The following is a 22,522-nucleotide window of genomic DNA, read 5'->3' on the forward strand; positions in this document are numbered from 1 at the left end:
GGACACATTTCTGCTAGGATCTATTTTACCAATTTGATATATAATTGCTTTCAAATTGAGGTTTTACTCTCTTGCTACAATACACCACAGGAACAAACTTTTAATACCTTCCACATTATTGACATCATAATTGATTACTGAACACAACCTTTAGCCAGAAGATACATCTATTGAATTTTGTTTCTGTGGTTTTATTCATGAAAAGCCAACTTGTGCAGCCCTTTCACCAATCTCAGAGTCTGCTCTTGGTGTCCCACACACTTAGGTGTGCTCCCGGCTCTGAAATTTGGGGGCACCCTATTTCATTGAATTTTCCTTGGGGCTAGGATTTTTCAAACTAGCCTAAGAAAGTTAGAATAGAAGAGTATTTGAGCATCAAGGTGCCCAGAGAACAGAATCTCTGCAAGATGACTGTGGGTATATGCATATGGGCCATGCACGAGTCAGAGACACACAGGCAGGGACATGCGAACTGACATTCAACTTGCATCCTGCCACAGAGTGCCCCTGTGAGGAATTCAGGGGCTGACAACTTTTGCCCCTCATTTCTTTCTATGGAAGCAAATCTGAGCTAAAAAGTTTATCCCTAGGCTTTGCACTAAGCACAGGTGTCTGAATTGAGGAGAGCAGTTCTGGCCAATCTCCCTTTCCTTGTTAGATGCCTGCCTACAAGTAGCAAAATGTGACCTATAAGAACAGACGATGTGTCAGTGTTGACCGTGGTGGGGTCACAATGCTGCACTGCTACTGCCGCCACCACTGCTGCAGGCCCTGGCTCCAGCTGGGCTGTAGCCCTGCACCCCACCATCCGCACAGTAATCTCAGGGGGTACATGCCCCTCCATGCCTCCTGCATTGTCCATGACCATAAGGAAAAGGATTTGGTCCATATTCTGACCTATTTCCTTTAAAATTTCAAGAACTCATCCAAAAGGGTCCTCACAGAACAGACCTTCCCTGAAAATTCAAAGATCTCTCTTTCGCTTGCCGGTTCTTTTCACTTATCAACTTAAACAACTTTTCTTCCCCTCTAGTTCTCTTTCCTGATTAAACTCTGAAGTCAATCTCCAAATCTAACGTGTCAGGCAAAACATTATTTACAGACTTTATCAGTAGACCATATAAATTATCAAAAACCAAAAAGTAAGTAGATAGTGGAACTCTTTTAGGTTTCATGTAACTTTATCTACTGGAATTACATGCCAATTTTCTCCAAAGGAAAAAAAAAATAGAAATTAAAAATTAAATGTGAAGTCTATTGCTAAAGATCACCTGCTAAAATTAAAGTTAGCAAAACCCTGATCACCTGACCACCCATATTATCTAACTTTAGCCTTGACTGAGACTGTTCAATAGAGTTGCTTTAATCTTACTCAAACTCCTTTACAAAATAATTTCATCTCTCTTTGGAATATGCCTCTCTCTTTAAAAGAAGGATCACTGGGAAGATTGGTTGCACCAAAAGAATAGCGGTAAATTCATTTTGAGGGCTTTCACTTTTTTCCTTTGCACCAAAGAATAGTGGTAAATTCATTTTGAGGGCTTTCACTTTTATCCTTTGCTGGTATAAAGAGTCATCACTCCACTGGGGCTGACCTCCAGCAGTTTAAATCACGTGAGACTTTGCCCCTTACTTTTTTTATTGTATAGTGCCAACAGTATGCCAGACATTGGCTAGGTTGAAGTCCTGTGCTGAATTTCTTACTTTCCAGGTTAGCTTTTCTTGCTTAAATAACCCTTAGTGGATTTTTTAAGGATGGGGAGAGGAAGCTCTGAAGCCAAATGGTCACCTCTGTCAAAAAAACCTGCCAAACACTGACGATTGCAAACGGCTGGGCAGGCAGCAAGACTAGACTGTTGCTAGAGGAGAAACAACAACCTCTTTGTCCCTGCTACCTTCACGTGTTTGATTCAGCCCCTGCTGTTGCACCTTGACATACCAAGAGAGCTGTCATCCTAGAGACTTGCAGTCTTTTTACTACATGTCTGTGGCACATTAGCATAACTGGGCCTGGATCCCTGGTTTGGTGCTCCAAGCATCAGCTCAATTCAAATCATTAGGCAAGGAAACTTTAAGTTATATGATCCGTTTCTCAGAAACGCCTTATAGAGGAGGCATCCTCTAACATTTTGCTCTCATTCATACTGAACAGTCTACCATTGTCTTTCCATTTGCTCAATGAGATTAGGTTAGACCCTCAAACATTTGCATTTTTGAGAATGCCAAATCAATGCTTAACAGACCAGAATACTCCAATATTCTCCCCATCTCTCAACACATAATGAAAGTGATGACAATGAGCAATACCTTATTCATCCATCTCAAAGATTTTTACCGAAGTGGTTGGGCATTACAGCACATACATCAATGAGGCAGATTCATCTCTGTTATAAACCCAAAGAGCTCAAGGAAATTACATCGCAGGGAAAATCTGGCCCAATACGTGTAATTATATACATATGAAGAGATCTACTGGGAAATGTATCCTATGCAAATAACAAATGGATGCATATATAGAAAACAGGTATACAAAACATATAGCCACAGTGAATTACAGTAATTTAAAACATGTTATGGGGTTTAGAAATTATGACAAAATGAACAAGCAAAGAATAGTGATATTTAAAAACAAAGCAGCATGCCCCATGTTTTGAAGCTTCTAATTCTTTCCCCTGCTTCTGGGTAAATTAGGTTGTCATGTAACAGCTAGAAGCCTGGATTGTGATTTGGAAACCTGACTTCATTTTCTAGCTCCGCCTCTGAATCACTGAGTTACATGAGACCAAGCCACTTTGCAGCTTGGTGCATCAGTCCCCCTGTCCGGAAAATGGGAATATCAATGTTGATCTACTTTGTAAAGCAATTTTAAATGTACTGATGAGAACTGCTACAGAGGAGCTAGACTTTATTAATAAAAAACAACTAATCCTTACCACTATTACATATTAATATATTCATAAATTTTAAGGCCAAAAGGGACAGCTGGATTATCTAACTGGACCTTCTGTATAACATGTGAGTTTTCATGCAATTGTTTCTGTATTGAAGGTTTTATCCCAAAATGCTTTGTAAAGTATTATTAAGCATCATATTAAGTATCATTACCACTTGAAGATCAAAATGACCCACAGAGTGACAATGTGCCTGGAAGTTCAAAGAGCAGGTCAACGGGGGACCACTAATTGAATTTCAGGTCACCAGACTCCCAACCTAATGTCCTGTAACGAGTGAGATGGGAAGTCCTTTGGATACTGGACCTGACTGGCATACATGAACAGCCTGCACACCTGTGGCCACTGTATAAATCCATTAACAGCAACAAAAATATATTGATTGTGTAATAACTGTACACATATTCAAACCAAAGGATTAACACTTCTTTTGCAAAACAGCATCCTAAAGAATGACCAGGCATTAAAAATTGATCATCTCTACCTAGCGCTTGTTTAGACTCCTTTGATTTATCTTTTCATTTTGCATAATACATAAACAGTCCAATTAGGATGTGTTTTCAGGGGGTATTTTAGATCAAAGAGGTTACTTTAAACCCACAGTGAACAAAGCTATCAGAAATATAACATGGAGTTAGGAAGGAGGAGGGGTTCAGTGTACCACACTGAACATCAATTTAATCATTACCTGGCATGTCAAGACATCTAAATCTAACCCCTTCCCTTGCTCTACAGAAAAGGCAGACACTGCAGGCTGCAAAGCATTTCAGAAAAATCAGACAATTGCCCTTACGATTGAGGTCACAAATCTTTTGCCAGAACAAAATGTCCACAAAATTCCTACAGTCATTCTACATAAAAACCGATCAGACTGTTACCTTCAGACACAGCCTTATGTCATGCCCAGTATGACACAAGCACATTTTCCCAAACTACTTATAGGTTATGTAATAGAGATCTGCAGAGCATTAGCAGTCACGTGACATGGCCTACTAAGATTCCTAACTGCCACCTACAACATTTAATTAGCAGGCAGTAAACAAGAGAGAGAAGGGGGAAAAAAATGTTTCCAGGCTTGAGAAGAAAACACGCTCTCTCACGTTACAAACAATGATTTTTTTGCTTACAGGGGAAGTAAAACTGCAGCCGTCAGAGAATCAGGGAACCAGCAGCGAGCAAGGGACAGGTTCAAATATCTGCCCATTGCAATAATGGCAATCAAAAGAAGCCCTGCTTATTTGGGTGCTGAGCCCTCACATCTGTTTGAGATGAGCGTATTTGCCCCCTTCCAGGGGCGGCTTACACTCAATTCTGTATCAGACCCTCAGCTGGTGTAAACGGCCCTAACTCCACTGACCTCGTTGCTGGGGGAAATTATTTGACATCTCAGTTTTAAAAGAGCGATGCCATAAACCAGGGGTGCAATTACTACCAGAAAATGGGAGGGGAAAAAAACAACTCCCAAGATTTTCTGTAGGAGGTTTTTTTCAGCGTGGAGGTGAGCAATATTTAAAGTGAGTGTGTGGACCGAGGGGCCAGTTTCCTGGCTTCAGTGGAATCTCACCTTCCTCTTTGGCTTCTGCTGAAACACCTCTCAGCAGGATTAATTTCAGCACCGGCTCAAGAATTCCTCCTTTTTGCTTCTGAAATTCCTTAGATTTAAAAAATAAAATAAAAAAACACAACACACACACACAACAAACGACATGCCTGAACCTATGTATAAAAAATATACTCTTCTCTGGGAGGGATGGCTGACTGCCTGTTACCCCACTCTGCTCAGCATCTCACAGGACCAGGCCTTTGAGGACTAAAGCAAAGATTGTGGTAAAGAGCTGATTGCAGTTATTTTTAAAGGACAAATGGAAGATAATGTCTAATTGTGGTTAAAGGAACGAGAGGAAAGGAAACTGTGCCCTACTATTATGCTCAAAGCATCTTCCCTTCATGTATTCAGAGTGATATTCTGCACAGCTACTGATTAATAATCAGCATCAAACATTTGCCATGATTATGTCACTTTTACTATCTTAAAAGCTCTCGATGCCATAGCGCTTCTACAATGCTTTGTAGGAGACATGAAACTTTATTACAATTATAAGTAACCTGACTCATACCCCCTCTCCCTATGCACTGGCTTCAGCAATCTGGACATTTTCCAACCAAATCCCCATCGCCACAATCAGAGGAAAAGAGACTTCATTCTAAATAAAACACACTTCTGCTCACAATTGAGAAGAAACTACATTGTATATCACCTCTGTTTTTTATAAGAGCTCATGGGAATTCAGGTACCTCCCATACTTGGAGATATATTTTTCAAAGATTAAGAAACAGGCAAAATAGTGAATGGTACTCAGCACTGGTGATTGTGATGGTTAGGCCCATTTTACTCGGTGCTATATGCCTATGAAGGAAGAGACAGTCTGTACCCTGAAGGGCTTAATCTCTTGAACAGATAAACAGAGAATGGGGAAAAGGGAATATTGCGATTCCTCTTGTACAGATGCAGAACTGAGTCCAGGAGGAATTAAGTGATTTGCTGAGGGCCACAAACAGGATCTGTGGCAGAAGAGGAAATCGTTCTGATTTCCCAAACCTCCGTCCAATGCCGTAATCACAAGCCAAACTTCCCACTGTTTTCAAAATGACAAACACTCATTGCCTTTTCCTGCAGAAATAGTCAAACTGTTCATTCCATTTTCCTTAACATTATGTCAACCTTTAGCATCTTTGGACTCAGAATGAACCCAAGGTACTAAACTTCAACAATATAAAACCCAGGGTATTTTATAGTTATTGAAAAAGAAAAAGTAGTTAGCAAGTATTTACAATGAACACATTCAAACTTCCATGTCTATCAGCAGTCCCAGGGCATCCTTACTCATTTTCCCGAAACAAAGCCCTGCCGTGTCCCAAGCGTCTTCCTCTGAATGAGTGAGTCTGATAGAGTGAGCCCTGTCTTTTCACTGGTGGATGAATCATAGTTGCATTGGGCACCGCTTGGAAAAGACAGCATTTTCCCAGTGCTGTGGTCATATTCTAGTTTACTCTTTTAATATGCCATGAAGATATCCTTTTAGAAAATGTCTTTAAAAACTGAACAGAAGGATCTCAGCAATTTTGGTGCAATTAGCAGGCCATCAGATTATATTGCGTTTCTTAAGAAAAAGCAACATCAGCTGTGCTAGGCTCTTCCTACAGCTCTTTAAAGACATCTTATATGGACTTCAGTCACCTCGACAGAGCATAAGGCAGGCAGCGTGCAATGCTACTGAAGAGCTGTTTATCAAAATGCCACTCCTACTACTAATGAGAAAACATTAGAAAGGTTTGTGAAAAACCCTGCTCCGCCTGAAGCTTCCTCTGGGTATAAAACTGTAAATGAGACACCAAAAAACAAAAATCAATTTGACGGTCACTTTTTAAAGTCTGACAACACCTCCTTGGACCAGGTAATTCCTGGGAGGACAGTGGCGTAATTAGAACAGGGCAGCCCGGGCAGGTGCCCCGGGTGTTGACGGGATGGGGGAAAGGGGAGGGCACAGAAGAAATGACTACCACTACCAGGAGGCATTGCTGCCCTATGTGTGGTAGCTGCCTCCATCACTTGGCTACATCATTACACCTCTGAGGGCGGATCTATTGTGACTTCACTGCACAACCCTACTTCCATATCATGACTGTATAGAAGAACTTGCTTGGCTGTAATCCATCTAAAATACTGAGCATCTAAATGTATCTAAATATATTGACCACGTGTGTATAAATGCACCCACAGAAAAGTATATATATTGCATACAAACCCAACCTATGCTTAATACATAAGCGTGCGTGCATGTATATCATCTATCGAGGGAGGTCAACCATAGATACAGGTACTCAAGGTTTCTGATTTGATGCTGTCATTAAGTCTATTTCAGCAAAGTATCGAGCATCAGTTGCTTTTTTCACATGCAGGTTGAAATTCTGGGGCCTCTCTTGTTCCATGCTCTTCAGGCTCATTTTTCTCAAGTTCAAAAGTTGCCAGAGTTAGGCTTAAAAAACCCCAAACCAAGAAAAATTCACTTGATAACATTTACAAAATGGAGGGTCTGGATATGCACTTGAATGCATTCACTAGTTGCAAAGTTAACCAGAACCTCTATCGGTAGCCTTAACCTCAGCCATTCTGTTTCAATATACTATGATGGTGCTAACCTGGCAGCAATTCAGATGTCTAGCAAACAGCAAGCATGTGTAATTCTCCAGTCTGCAGAGAATAAGGCCGCTTCTCTACTTCCAGGTGATGCTTTTTCCTTTTTTATTTTTTTTTTTTAACACTGTGCTACAAATGCCTCGTTCACAAATGTTGATCACTTCATTGACAAGGGCAGCCAGTCATTTAAAAACAAACTCCAAGGCACTGCAAATAATGCACGTTTGATCGTGTGTCTTCATACAGACAAGTCCCATTCAATACCAACAAGAGTTTTTCAAATTCCCTTTCTTTAAACATGTGAACCAGAAAGCCCTACTTTAAACTGGTCAGATGAAGTAAAATAGTACGACTACAGTTACTTTCATACCACATAGCTCATTTCCACATTTATTTTTCATCTCATTAATTTTAAGAAGCCCCCTTTCATTTCCAGTCTACTACCTCTGTGCATGCTGCTTTCTTAAGGTGGTTCTTTTGAATAAGATGAATCACTCCTTATTTATATTTTGTTGATGGCAACCTTAATAGTCTCTCCCTCTATGCTCACTTGGTGCAGTTATGAAAACATGAGTATGAATGGCTTCATAATATTTTGTATATTATCTCAAAATATTTAAGCTACTTCAGGGCTATTATAGTTCCTATTATAGTCCAATGCAATGACAATCCACACTGATAAATTATTCCGTGGAGCTATTTTTATATATAACTACTCTGCACCATCTTCTGCACTGGATATAACACAGGGAAGTGCTTATCAATAAAGGGCTGCAGAAGGCAGGTGCTTTAAAAATGTGTGCACTTAAATTTACCACAGTTAACATGTTACTAAGACCATGTACAACTATAACACTGATCAGCCTGTCACTTATGAAGATGAATATCCTTCTTACCTGCCTCTAGACATGCCAGGAAATAACAACTTTAAAGAGAGGTCAGTAATAAAAAAAAACTGCAGTACCCCTTGCATAATTCCCAAGTAACACTGCATAGAGCGTGTCTGGTACATGCTAGCTGAATAACCACTATCTAGACATGCAGGACAGTAACACTTCAGTATGTCATGTATACATATACACATTGCCTACATATACAAGTATGCAATACATAAATATGACATGTGAGCATATACATACAGATGAACAAAATCTCTCCCCCACTGTGCCTGGAGCCAGAGATGTTTCTGCAAAGGTCTTCATAGATAAGTCCAGTTTGAAACTCAAGGCTTACTAATCACAGTTAAAATACAAAAGCATTTCTACCCATTAGTGCTATTCAAAACTAGACGGCAAGGAAATAACACAGCTACATTTATTACCAGTATCTTCAAGGGAAGAGCTGTCACACTGATGATTCTGCTGTGACACAACAATGTTCATCTCGGAAGCAATCAGATCCTGTGCATCTGCACAGAGGTTGGAGGGGGGGAGCGGGGGGTGGAATAGCTAGCCAGTATGGTTACTAACTTTGCCCAGAGAAGCTTATGCAAGAAAGCAGCACGGCACCAAACCGGTCATTCTGCATTTTATTTGATAGGAAACCATGGAGCTGACTAGAAAATGACCCAAGATTAAACATCAGTAGGAGGGAAGATGGAATAATCTAGCAAAGGTTTAATCCCTTTACCTAGTGCTCATGCCCTGCACTAAAATAATATCGCGTTTTAAACAGTGCCTAAAAGAAAACCCCCACAGCGAAGGGCAAGATCAAGTGACAGCAGAATAATAAAGTTTGCCCGTCTCCGATTAGAGCTCCCCTGCAAACCTGGGAGCAGAGGGGAGGAAGACCCCCACGCTTGGCCCGCAGAGCAGGCTAACAGCTATTTTAGGAGGGGGTGAAATCTCAGCATACCTTTGAATCAAGTGCTCCCGATGTTCAGCAGGATCATTGCCGAGACACAACTGCAGTCTACTGTGTCAGATTACAACCTGGTGGAGAGAGTGGCAGCCGCGGCAGCAGCAGCAGCATCAGTGCGTTGGCTCGGCTTGTATTCAAGCTAAAAATGATTCATTAGTTGTCTGCAGGGAGGCAGGGTGAAAGAGACGGAGCGAGCAAGCATCATCGGCCATGCAGCAGCTGCCAGAGCCTATGAAACAGCAGTGTTCACACACACACGCACACAAAGATGGCTTTCCCCTATTTGCCAGTTTCTCTTTCACACGGGATTAGCAAGAGGCAAGTGAGAGCTCGGCAAGGCTGGGTAGCAAAGAGGTGGGGGCAGGAGTTGGGGGGGGGGCGGATTTTATTTTACCTCCAAGTAATGCTATCACAGGACTTCCTCAGTAGGTCATCTGTGGCCTACTGGGACAAACCAATGAACTGTAAATGTGAGCTGTAATTTTTTTCCCTCTCCCCAGCCTGCCACAGAAGACTTAGAAATTCAAATACAGAAGGGCATTAAAGCAGATTACCTGGACCATCCCAACCATGCTGTGTTTTTTCTGTTAAAGAAAACTGCAGCCCACACACACAGGGACACACGCACACAGGGACACGCATCCTTCCACCTCTACTTGTGCAACCAGCAGCTGCCTAGCAACTGGAAAAGAGATGCACTGGAAAAGGAGGGAGGGAGGGAATATTTAAAAAAAAAAAAAGAAAAGAAAAAAGAAAAGTCTTCCTTAAAGGCAACCAAAAGCCTTCAGCCTGTATTTAAAGGCAAGGATCTCCTGATGCCCATGATCCGAGGGCTTGGGAATTGCATTTGTGCTATAATATAGCCTAATTTTAGCTAGAAGATAGGCCATTTAAGGTTCAATTGTCTAGATAGCACAAGAAGTAATGCTGAGTAAAGCTTTCTGTTATTTCCTTAAAGCACTTAACAGTGCAAGGAAATATACTACTCCCAGGGTACCATTTTATTGAACCCTCCCAAAGCAGCTACAGAAATATACTTCACCATTTAATAATCTTACCCAGTTATCCTAAAATTGAAATGTGCCTAAGATTGAGAGAGGCAGTGTTAATTTATCGACTTTTTGCAAAAGCACTTTCTTTTCCTCGAGGCCCTGGGCAAACTGAGTCATGTAGGCAGATTTCCCAAAGGGTTCACCACTCACAATGGGGGCCATATAGCCAAAATGGCTTAACTCCTATTTAGAAATTTAATTAGAAACCAGAGATTATTGTATCAGGCCCACAGTCAGTGCTCTGCTCTTTTTTGAACAAAGGAAGTGACAGCAGTGGTCCATCTATGGCAGTATTTTAGTTTCCAATAATGGCCAGTACCAGATGCTTCAAAGAAAGGTGTGAGAATCCCAGATTTATATAATCTGCCCTTCCCAACAGGTCTTCTCACAATTTCTAGTAGCTAAAAACCTGTAAACTTGACTCATGAGGCTGAATATCCTTTCCAAAATGCCTTAGTGTTAATTATTCAGGGATGTATTTGGTAGCCGTGTTGGTCTGAGGCAAAAAGAAATGCAAAAATCTAGAACTCTTGGCTCAAAAATATCTTTTATTAGACCAACTGAGAAAGTGCAAAAAAAATCTTTTTCTGCAAGCTTTTGGGCTCAAAGGCTCTTCATCAAGCTCAGGGAAAATTAAAGATGGTAAAAAGATAATTGTTTTGCAATTTCCTAGTTGTCCTAATAAAAGATGTCATTTCTGAACCAAGAGTTCTAGATTTTTGCTTTTTTTTAGTGTTAATTACTATAACTCTAAATATTCTTGTTATCCTAATATCTTTCATTTCTACCCAGGAGAACTTTTACAATCTTTTCTCCAAAGCCTGATGAAGGGTGTTTGTGCCCAAAAGCTTGCAATTAAAGACATTTTTTTGCAAAAATCTTGTTGGTCTAATAAAAGATATCATCTCTACTATGAGTTTTGATTGCCCATTATCCTAACAGGCATCCAAATCCTTTTTTTTTTTTTCAATCTTGCTAAATTTTTAGTTTCAAGAGCTCCCCATGGCAACAGGTTTCAGTGTAGTGTATGCTGTGTAAAAGACATTTCCATGTATTGATTTGAAATTAAATTAATATTTGGTCGAAAGTGTTACAACAGGAGGTACTGATTGCTGAGTACTTCTGAAAAAGCTAGCTCCTATTATGGATATTGAGCAATAAAAAACTTGGCCCTCAATTGTCTGAAAATTTAGCTATGGACTGAGGCTGAGATTTTCAAAATGTCCTAGAAACTAGGTGCTTTATTTTGGGTGCCCAAGTTGATGCAGAAGCTGTTTTTCCAGAAAGGGACTCTGAAACCCAGGCCTCTTCAAGGCATGCTAGATTGAAATAATAAAGTACCCAAACCTCAGAGTTATTTTTCTAAATCTTGGCTGAAGTGTCTTGCCCAAGGTCAGCAAGTTAGTAGGAGAGGAAGGGAAAAAAGCGTTGAAAGGAAGGTATGGGGTCTTCCTTTATGAACCACATACCCCATCTCTCCAGATAACATGGATTAGAATAAGGCCCTGGAAACAGCCTTGCTTCTCTTACCAGTTTGTATCATGGATTGTGCAGGTTTCAAAGAAAGACCTACTGAGTTGTGTCTACACAGCAGATTTTCTTTCCCAGTGCAGCCACATTCAAGTCTGAGTCTCTACACCAGCGATTCTCAATCAAGGTGTTAGGACAACCTGGAGTGCCCTGAGATCCTTTGAAGAGGGCCTCAGGATGTAAGGAAATAAGTGAGGTGTGAGGAGATAAGCAACTAAGTGTAGGTTCAGGCTTGTCCTTGCTTAGCCAACCTCCCACTTCCCAGCCCTACTGCAAGGAGATAAGCACCATAATATATAAATTAGTTTTTGAAACTGGGTTCCACGCACTTGCAAAAGTTATGGAGGGGTGCCTTGAGTCCAGCGAGGGGTGCCTCCCAAAAGGCTGAGTGTAGAGAACAGTGGTTCGAACTGCACTGCCCAGCTGTATTGGTGCCTGCGCTTCTGAGAAAATCATGGTAGCTTTCTCCAAATGTGGAGGGGCCAACATTTTTGGCAGGTGTGCCACAAGTTAGCCCCACGCGCTCCCCGAGTGCCACTCGGATCTCTTTCATGTACCCAATCTGCTGCTCTTCTGTCTGCTCCCTGCCCCATCTGCCCCAGTCCATACACACAGAGGCTGCAGGTGTGTGATGATGAATGTGAGTGCAAGTGTGTGTAATGAGATGATTAGTGAATAGAGAACCATGACGATGTGGAATGCAGCAGCAACACAATGCCTCTCCCAGCCCTGTGCGGAAGGATGGCTGAACCAGTTATGCAAACTTTGTATATGCCTAGCTTTATGACCAAAACAGAAGTTTGCCAAATCCATTATAGGGAAGCAATATCCATGGAGAACTAGCTGTCAGGAGCTGGGTTATATGTCATGTCATCACGTTTGAAGCCCCGGACCTTACAAATGTCATGTATGGATTGTGTAGTCTAATGTAGTGTGTACATTGGAAATGCAATCTGAATGTGCAACAGAAGGGGGGCAACCCTACGGAGTCTTGCTGGCTGCATGATGGGGACAGAGTCTCTCCCGCGCCTGTGTTAAGACTAAACCAGCTCTCAGATTTTCAGGCCCACTTCACACGTTAAAGACCAGAGCCAGACTGCTCCAATCTCAATGCTTAGCAAACTGCAGCAAAGTAGGGGGTTGTGGCAGACTCTGCATGCAGCACTCCCCTGCCACATTCCCCTCAGGGCTAACTTGACATCCTCCCCCTGACTCCTAACCCCAGGCTGTGGCTCTCTTCATATTCTAATAGCCCAGCAGCTTCCCCACTCCTGGACAGGCATCGGTCAGGGAACAGGTGGTGAACCGGCATTCCCGCGGCTCTCAGCTCTCACCACAGAGTCTGCATTCAGAGCAAACAAAGTCTTTTGGCTCAGATCAAGCATCAGTTTCTTGGCCTCTGGTGGGCTAAGATTAAGTGGGGGCATCCAAATCCTAAGACCTCCAGGCTTGGGCCTGCACACAGGATGCCTGCCAATGGATTTGGGAGTATCTGAAGTCCCAGGGTGAGAGCCTGCGCAGTCGATACAGAACAATTTAGTTCTGCTCATTTGATCTGATTTGGAACCAATTCGGCTGATTTGACCTGGAGCACGAAATATATTAATTAAAAAAAAAAACAACTCAAAACCAACCTCCACCCAGGGCCTGGGTCCTGTAGCTAGAGGCATTTGCAAGCCACTGCAACCAACAGGACTTTCGGCCCTTCCTCTACCTGCTCAGGTTGCTTTTCCTGGTGATGCGGCCAAGTCTCAAGGCAGGGCAAGGGCAGAGGGCTCTGGCTGCCCCCAGGTTTCCTTCAGCTACAAGTGCCAAACTGCTTCTTAAAGGGGCAATCCTTGTGTGTTCTGGGTCTGCCCCACCCTGCCAGGCAGCCCCAGGCATTTGTCATCAGATTACACACCTTTTACTCACCAAATGAATGGTGCGAAGAGTCCTTACCATGCTTGAGCATTTGGCCTTATAGTTGAATTTCCCCTCACAAGGATTCATTTATAAGGGTTTCCTCTGGCCTCAAAAGTCATGGGCTCCACCACTAGTTTATTATGCTTTGTTTCTTTGATTTATATGCTGCCCTGCTCAACCAATGCTCAGGGTGGCTCACAATAAGAAAACAGAATAATTTAAAAAATAAGATACCTTAAAAAACAGGCGACACACCAGCTCTGTACCAGGCAGCACAAACTGTATAACAGGCACCTTGCAATTTGTGCCCAACCCTGGCAAAGCCAAACCAAGAAAACCCTATGAAGTAGCAATTGTGTGCACATGTTATACAACGCACCAAGCATGCATAACACTCTGCAAGTCCCAGCTCTTGTCTTGTCTGAGAAAATTAAGGGCCCGAATCCCACTGAATTTCATCCTCCTTTCTTTCACTAGGGGATCATTGCAGTCATCATGTGTCCGGTGACTTCTCAGACTTTAAGATTTTTGTGATAAAGGAACTGAAAATCCCAGCCACAGAAGCATAAAAGAAGTCAGCACCCAACTGTCTCTGAAGTTTGGCTTGAGAATTTTCTTCTGAGGTTTCTATATGTTTAAATGAAATGTAATTATAATATGAGCTGTGTATATATTAGTAATTCAACTCACTATTTTCAAATTCAAGCAGTACAGCTTTGCTGCTGGGCTACTTCAGATAAATAACTATAACCACTGTTTAGTCTTGTAGGTATAGGAGACACAAAAACCTACAGCATGAATGATATTTTAGTCCTCTTTCCATGTGTAAGAGATGAACAAGGTTATTTAAAGTGAGTAAAACTCACTTACCTTCACATGTCTTTTCTTTGGTTGCCAGAAAGTGCTTATATTTAGATGGGTATCCTTATATAAAAGGATATGTGCCAAGTTGAAATTTAGGTTGAGTAATGGATTGAGGGTCAGATGTAGATACTAATGCTAAATTACTCAGTGCTCAAAGGTGGGTTGCTCTCCGGATGGTTCTCTTTTTCTTCAGCTGTGAAGTCTGAATCCAGTTGAGAATGTCCTTAAAGTCTGAAGATGTCTGGATCTTAGATTTTGGATTGAACCTCTCTCTAGTTCAGACTGGCAGAACATGTTAGAGGCATTGGAAACACTGCAGTTTTTAGGGCACCTATATACGAACATGGAGGCTGCCCTGACGCACTGGAATTCCAGCACATTGGAGCAGACTTAATTAATCAAGTGGACTGGAGAGTAGCAATTGCCACACTCCAGCCCCCATGCTTAAAAATGGTAGCAGGGACACTTCAATCAAAGCTCGTCAAATGACCTTTAGTTCAAGCACCCCCAGCAGACTTTTTAAGTGCGGGGATGCTGATACAGGAGAAGCAGCAGTGCTTTAATTAGAGCGGCTCTTAGAGTCGCTCTAATTAAAGCACCACCTCCCGCCGCCGCCTCACCACCCACCCAAAAGTGCCCTAAGTTTTTAATTATATGAACAAAGTAATCCTGCTTTGCAGCAGGGGAAGTTTAGATGGGATACTAGGATGAACTTTTTCATTATGAAGGTAGTTACACATTATAACAGCCTACCCAGAAAAGTTGTAGAATTTCCATCCTTGCAAACTGCTGAGAGCAGGTTGGACATGCACTTTATTTGGGATGATTTTTAGTCAGAGATGATCCTGCCTTGACCTGGGGGCTAGACTAGATGACCTGCTGAGGTCCCTTCCAGACGTACTTCCCTATGATTCTTCAATGCTAACACCAAACCTATTTTAAAAACTGTAAACGGTGATATACTGTCTGGTGTATACATCTGTTGTGTAATAAAGATACATATTACAAAAAATAATCTTGTGTTACTTTTCCAAATTGCCACAACCTTGAATTTTTATGGGTATTAAAATAATTAATTACATATGCATATAAAAACCGATCAGTTCTACAATACTGATCACAAACATGTCCTTTGTGATCAGTAACCATTTAGAAACATAAACCAAAGTTTAAAAAAAAAAAATGTAGTCAATTTTCTACTTCCTGCTAGATAAGAACCCACAAAACAAGTTATTGGAGCCATAAGATATGAAAACGCTACTAACGTAAATAATTTACTATTTATCTAGCACTCTATAGGATGAGCTCTGCCAAGCGTCAATATGAAATGCTAAGAAACATCATTGCTATTAGAGTTTTACAATTCTAGGTACTGAGAGGCAATTCTGAAGAAGGCTGTTTCAGCTCCCGGCCGCTTATGCAATATAAGTCTGGAAAGTGCTATCTAAACATTCACCTGCATTCATATTCATAGCCATTTTTTTAATCCTTCCACAAACTGAGACCATTAATCAAAATACATACATAGGGCTGATATTCTTCTAATTTAACCTAGCCAATTCAGAAGCAACCTCACTGAACTCCATGGAGTTACAATGGCATAAGTCAGAGGACAATATGCTGCTACTATTCAGATTCCCCTTAGCACAACAAAGTAAGATTTAAAAAAAAAAAACAAGGGAAGAACTCACCTTACTAGTTGACAAAATACACGCAGGGCCTCCCGTTGAGATGAAGGACAGCTGCCTCTGAAGCCACAACAGCTCCTTCTGAGACTGTTTCAATAAATCCTCCATATCGCTTGGTTTTTGACCCACTAGCCCTTCCTGCAGAAGGAAAGTTTTCTTTAGTAAGCAGTTCTTTAAGTACACAGTACGGGTAAGGTACAATTGTGTCACTTCTGAATTTCTAGATCAACTGCAATATCAGCAAACGCAAACTATTAGTATTTATACATTTGAGCTATAATTAAATTTAGGAGTGAAAAGGGGAAAAAGTGTTTCTACTACACACACACACACGTACACACACACACACACACACACACACACGCACGTAACATGCACACAAGTTGCTTTTATATCATAGGCAGTCTTGCAGCTGGACAGCCTTCATTTAAGATACAAAGATTGTTTGATAAAAAAAATGCAGAAAGCACAGAATATTGGAAGTTTTCCTTGCTTAATTTAGTGATCATCCCTATCACAGGCTTCTGGCGCCTAAAAACTTGATCCATTGTTTCAGACTAAGTAGCTCAACCTCCTAATGATCTTCTAATGCCCTAATGCCTTCTACTTAAAGAGGGCGATTCAATTTGCAGTGGCCATTTAATTAGGCTAGGGATTGTGATTCCTCTACATGGAAGGACAGCATTCAGGAATTGGTTAGGCTGCCAGGAAAAGCTTTGGGAAAGCTGTGGTTCAGTTCAGTAATGCAAAACAAAACAGAAAAGAGCAGGAAAATGTAGAAACATAAAACAAGATGGCTGGTTCAGCAACCTTTAATCTGTGTTCTGAACCTAGTAGAAGGGATCATCCCTCCTACAGCAGGGGCAGGCAAAACATGGCCCTTGGGCCACATCCAGCCTACCAGGCCATTCTCTCCAGCCTGCAGGGTCCCTCCAAAAAGCAATTACCACCAGACCACATGGCCCCTCTGAAAGCTGTGTCCCATGTGGAAGCACCGAGCATGATGGCACATGACTAGACAGCTGATAAGTGGGGAGGCTATCTCCTGCCTTCAGCAGGGAGGGGCAGGAGGGGGGCTTATAGGTGGGTATGTGTCCCCTTGCCAAGGCACACAGCCCCTGCCACCAGCAGAAGCAGCAGCAGCAGGTGGCAGGCCCTAAGGTCTTTGGCCCACTGTAGGCAGATTCCCACAGCGGTGCACAGCTCCAGCTGAATCACAGGAGCTACAACTGGTGGCCTGGAGCCAGCCTGCTGGTGCATGCCTTCTAACCGGACCGGGTTGGCTCTGTGCAAGCACGTGGAGCTCTTCACACTGCAGGCAGGAGCTGTGCACCATCAGGCTGGGCCGTCTCCGTGCCTCCACGTGGGACTTCCAGCACTCCAGTGGGGATCTGCACGTGGAGGCAAGGAGCCCACCTGGTCCGATGGCACACAACTCCCTGTGGCTCCCGTTCTGTGCGCCATCAGGCCAGGTGGGCTCCATGCCTCCGTGTGCGGCTCCCTACTAGAGTACTGGAAGTCCCTCATGAAGGCACGGAGACAGCCCAGCCTAATGGCACATGGCTCCCGCCTGTAGTGCTGGGAGTCCCTCTGGTTTGAAGGCATGCACCAGCAAGCCAGCTCTATGCCACCATGTGCAGCTCCTGGGATTGAGCCAGATTGTGCCACCAGGGGTTCTGCTTGCTGCAGGCCAGGAGTGCCCTGAGGACCCACCGCCTGCTGCTGCTGCCACCAGTGGCAGGGACCATGCGCCATGGGGAGGACCCACAAATACTCTCCCCCCCACCCACAAACACCCACCCCCACACACTCCCACATAAAACCCACACAAATACTCTCCCCCCCACCCCATAAAACCCACACCCCTTCATAAATCCCACACACAATATACAGCTACTCCTCGCTTAAAGGTCATAGTTACATTCTTGAAAAATGCGACTAAGTGAAACAATGTTAAGCAAAACCAATTTCCGCATAAGAATTAATGTAAATAAAGGGGGTTAGGTTCCAGGGATTTTTTTTTTTGCCAGACAAAAGACATTGTATACATATACAGTATAAATTTTAAATAATTTTAAACAAACCATTTAATACAAGTATAAGTTTTAAATCACTTATACAATCACACCGAGTTAGAGATCTTCAGGGAATACTTGTACCAACACAACGTAAACAACAATGGCTGCCACGCTGAAGTGGGAGTGTCGTTTGGCTCACGTCACCAAGTAGTTACCTACTAGCAGGCGGTGGCCAAACAATGTTATAACCGAACATTGCGTGACTTTAAACGAGTATGTTCTCCAATAGATCAGCGACATAATAACGAAACAATGAAAACAGATGTTAAGTGCAGAGTTACTGTACAAGAGTAAGACTTTATTTTGGGCTATTATGCAATAACCTCTACATACACTATGCAAACACATGTAAATCAGTACAAAAATATTTTTTTAAGTAAAATTAAAATATGTTATAGTAGATGTTTGATTTTTAGTATACGATTTGTTTTTGGTTTTTTTCTGGTTCCAAATCGGAAACTCCCCTCCCAAAAGGAGTATTCCAGGGGTAAGCGGTGGGATGGGGGGCGAGAAGGGGACTTCTGGTCACAAAGGTCAGGAGTTAGGAGTGGGACTCCTGGTCCCAAGATGGCGATCAGGGGGCAGGGCACCTGTCAAGAGGCAGGGCTACCCTTGCCTCAACAGCTCACCAAAAGTCATTAAGCGGCCCTCCAGCTGAAATAATTGCACCCCCCCCCGCGTCCTACAGTGTGTGACTGCGTATCGACATCACTGATTTTAGGACAGATTGTGAAATGCAGAGCAGACAGTTTGTTCATCGAGCATTATTTGGAGAAGTGTTTTGCAACCATTTGTTAAGAGAACACCAATTAAAAACTACAGAAACACCAAACAAGCCAAAGGACAAGTACATCACTATAATGAAAGCTTGAACCTAAAAGCCAACCGAGAAGGGTTGTGAATTCAATTTAGGTAGCCCTTGACCAAGCTTGCAAAATAGTTACTGTCAAGGGGCTTCCGTTTCTTTTGTTGCCTTTGCTTTAGTTAACCACAGTATTATAGTCTGTATTAAAAATCATCACCTGTTTAAATACGAAGCTGTATCTGCACTTCCCCAGAGTTTTGAAACACTTTGATTTGGTTTATGTTGCCATCTTGAACAAATGAGGGCACTTAGCTTCTAGGTGTGAAGACTGGGTCAGCATAAAAAGAAATTGCAGACATAATAAAGAAATGTCCCACTCTCTAAAAGTGGCAGTACCATTGCCCTGAGTTGTTCGTATGCAAATTGGAATTCACAGCTGATTTTAAATTAAGCAGTTGTGACCCAGCATTTATGGCTGCATTTGTGTATATAAGAGAATGAGAGATAGGACAGAATATCTATGTTTTCTGCTATACTACTATAGTCCTTACCTTGAGGGCAATGGCATAAAGGTGCTTTTGAGAAAGGGAGGGACCAAAGTTAGATGGTTTGGAACAAGAAAATCCCAACATGTAAGAGAATATTCTGAGATATATGCTGAATGTTTGACTTTTGAGTATCCAGGCTTTATTTTTCTGGATACGCCATGCCACCTTCCATCCACTTCTTGGGCCTCCTCCATTACTGCTTCTGCAAAATTTAACATCACTGTTCTAAGAGTCCTTCCTGTTTTATCATTTGATGGCATCCTCAATCAATGTGTTATCTATTTATACTGGATTGTAACCTCCTCAAGCAAAGACCTTGCTGTCTTATTCGACTGTGAACTGCCAAGCATACATATGGTGCTACATCATGCAGAATAACAGAACAGAGCATCCCACATCCCTGTGAAACAGGGAGTAGGCGAGTTTGTCCAGGCCCCCTACTCCCCAAACTAGTTTTCAAGCAGCATGTTTTGCCTCCCCCACAGCTTCATGCTCAAGGTGCAAGGTGCACAGTCAGTAAAAAGCAGAAAAGGGTTTTACATAAATAGAAAAGCAAACAGCTTCCTTCTGCCTGCCTAAAGTGTTGGTCTCCTGCCAATGGCATCATGAACAGGGCACAGGCCTGGAAGTGAGGACACATGGTTTATACAGTGCGCCTCTGCCACTGACCTGCCCTGAGACTCTGACCCTTGGTCATGTCTACATAGATAGTAAGTTCTTTGGGGCAGAGTCCATCTCTCACTATGTATCTGTGCAGCTCCTAGCATAAAGGGCTTTTAATTTCATGTGGGGCCTCTCAGCACTACTGTCACAAAAACCTCTCAGCAAAGAACTAACTCCCTGCCTAACACTAAAAGACGGGGTCTGTACCTTTCGTCATAGCCCCAAGAAACAACTCTGATTTATCTGGCTTTATAATCCTCCTTTCCAGTTTAATAGTTCACCAGAATAATTGGGCTTTAGTAGTAGAAATGAATTTATATTTACCCTCAGGCAGCCCAGTTGGTTTTTGAGCTCCTCGCACTCGACTTGCAGCAGTCGGATTTCCAGGTCTTTTATGCCTTGAGACGGGTTGTTAATATTTGGCAGCTGCAGGGCCTTTATGTTGACTGCACGTATTTTCTGCTTTAGGGGAAATCTTTTGATGGTGGTTCTTCCGGTGGTGGTGGTGGTGGATGATACGGGAGCCAAAGGGCTTTTGTCCTGGTAGAAAGACAGACACATTGCTTATGATGACATTGCCAGGTTCCAGCGAGGTTTGCTGGAGCTATTTCTGGGGGAGGGAGGAGAGTGGAGTTTCAATTTCTTCAAAGTTGGAAAAAGTAACACAATTTATTTCACTCCCTCATATTTCAGAAAACTAGTCAATAAAGTTTGTGCAAAAATCTTTAATTAAAAAGAACTATGACCAAAAACAGCAATGGAAAATTTTAGCTTGGAAGCTGAATTTTACTTTAACAGAAGATTAAACATGGACAACAGCAGGTTCAAATAGAAATTGTTTCGCAACCTTAACTATTGCAGGTGGGTACTATGAGGCCCTGATCCAAAGAGCATGGAGATTGACTCGGGCTTGCCCATTAATTTCAGAGCTATATTCAACACAATTACATGTTTATACCTATAGAGGGAATATTGGGAAAAAAAGATTTCAATATATGCTCAGATACTAGAACACATTCAAAAGTATTTTAGGAAAAGGAAATGCAAATTTAGTTTTGCCAGTGCAAATATTCATGAAAAGCTCATTTCACACATGAACATTCACCAAAAAAAATTGAAATTGGAAAAAAAAAATCAATGTTTTCTGTGACTGTTCATGTACTGTGTGAATGCGGTGTCCAAGAAGCAGCACTTAATCAAAAACTACAATCTTTACAAATGCCCAGCCAGGGTAGATGGAATCCGCACACCGAGCGACAGTGGCTCAGAGATTTGGAAGTCAATAGCTGATGCCATACAAAAGAGACAGAAAATTTTACATTGGCATGAGTTTACATCTGGAATGCTACACCGAAACATCATCACCTTAGGAGCAGAGACTGAACGCTCAAAGCAAGTTACTCATGACCATTGCACAGAATTAGAAACTGTAAGACTGGATGAGAAGCCTAAGGAGAGGAAATGTGGGTGATGAGAGGAGAGAAGGGAAACTAGAGGGAGAAGGAAAAAAGGATAGATTTAATAGGAATCCAGGAGATTCCCCGTGAGAAAATAAATAGTCTTTACAATGGGGTCTGATTTGTGTGCAGAAAGTAAGGTAAGGGGGCCCCACACATGAAACCAAAGTGAGAAAACATTAAAATTGAATAGCTGCTCGCTGAGTGAGCACTGTCCATCCCCTGTACACAATGAGACTGTGGTCTCATAGAAAATGCAATCATTCAATTAAATACTGTATTATAATGAATCCGTACGAGGTGGCTAAACTAACATTGATCAGGCAACCTTAATGCTGGCATCTCCTAACTCTGGAGTGTTTTTCTTGGCAAGTTTATAATGTCCTTTTAGGAATTCTCCATGTGCAATTATCTCTATAAAAGGCAAGATTAAACACAATCTTATTTCAACTAGAAACAGCCAGAGTTTTTATAAAATCTATTTCTTGTTAACATAAGGTCTAAATAAGGCTGCGCACCCATGCTCAAAAAATCTGCATTTGCCCTAATTTAGATTAGTCTCTTGTTTTAAACTTTATGTTGCAGCTGTGTGATATTTATTTAAAAAAAACAAAAAACAACAGTTGGGTAACATTTATTTCTGGGATGTGGAGGTTTCTTGTCTATTTTAAACCAAACTAATCGTAGTCATTTGCATTTTTTGTTAATGCTTATAATCTTTCTGCATGTTTATTACATTTAACCTAGCTCATTCCAGAGTATCAACCTAAACTCGTGACATTCAATTATGTAAATCCTTTAAAAAAATCTGTATTAGAAATCAGTTCACATCCTGAAATCCTCACTCACTCAGAACTATCATGAAAATTAATGGCACTGTTGATTAGGTAAAGACAGCAGAATTTAGCTCTTTCACCTGAGAT

At 41.9% G+C, this 22,522-nt stretch overlaps 1 protein-coding gene across 5 annotated transcripts in view; it reads right to left on the reverse strand.

Annotated features, from left to right (window-relative positions):
- The window catches only part of RIMBP2 (RIMS binding protein 2), a 294,528-nt gene extending 273,852 nt beyond the window's left edge, over nucleotides 1-20,676 (reverse strand). For 2 of the 5 annotated variants that reach the window (XM_059713433.1, XM_059713434.1), the window contains exons 1-2: nucleotides 20,467-20,674; nucleotides 16,052-16,186 (exon numbers count right to left, since the gene is read on the reverse strand). In XM_059713433.1, the coding sequence (XP_059569416.1) occupies nucleotides 16,052-16,156 (105 nt within the window). In that variant the 5' untranslated portion in view covers nucleotides 16,157-16,186; nucleotides 20,467-20,674. Of the gene's footprint in view, nucleotides 1-16,051; nucleotides 16,187-20,466 lie in introns of all 5 variants that reach the window. The other 3 variants (XM_059713432.1, XM_019486666.2, XM_059713435.1) reach the window with 3 other exon arrangements.
- Nucleotides 20,677-22,522: the final 1,846 nt, after the last annotated feature.

This window comes from Alligator mississippiensis, chromosome 10 (assembly GCF_030867095.1).
Source record: "Alligator mississippiensis isolate rAllMis1 chromosome 10, rAllMis1, whole genome shotgun sequence".
NCBI lineage: Eukaryota > Metazoa > Chordata > Crocodylia > Alligatoridae > Alligator > Alligator mississippiensis.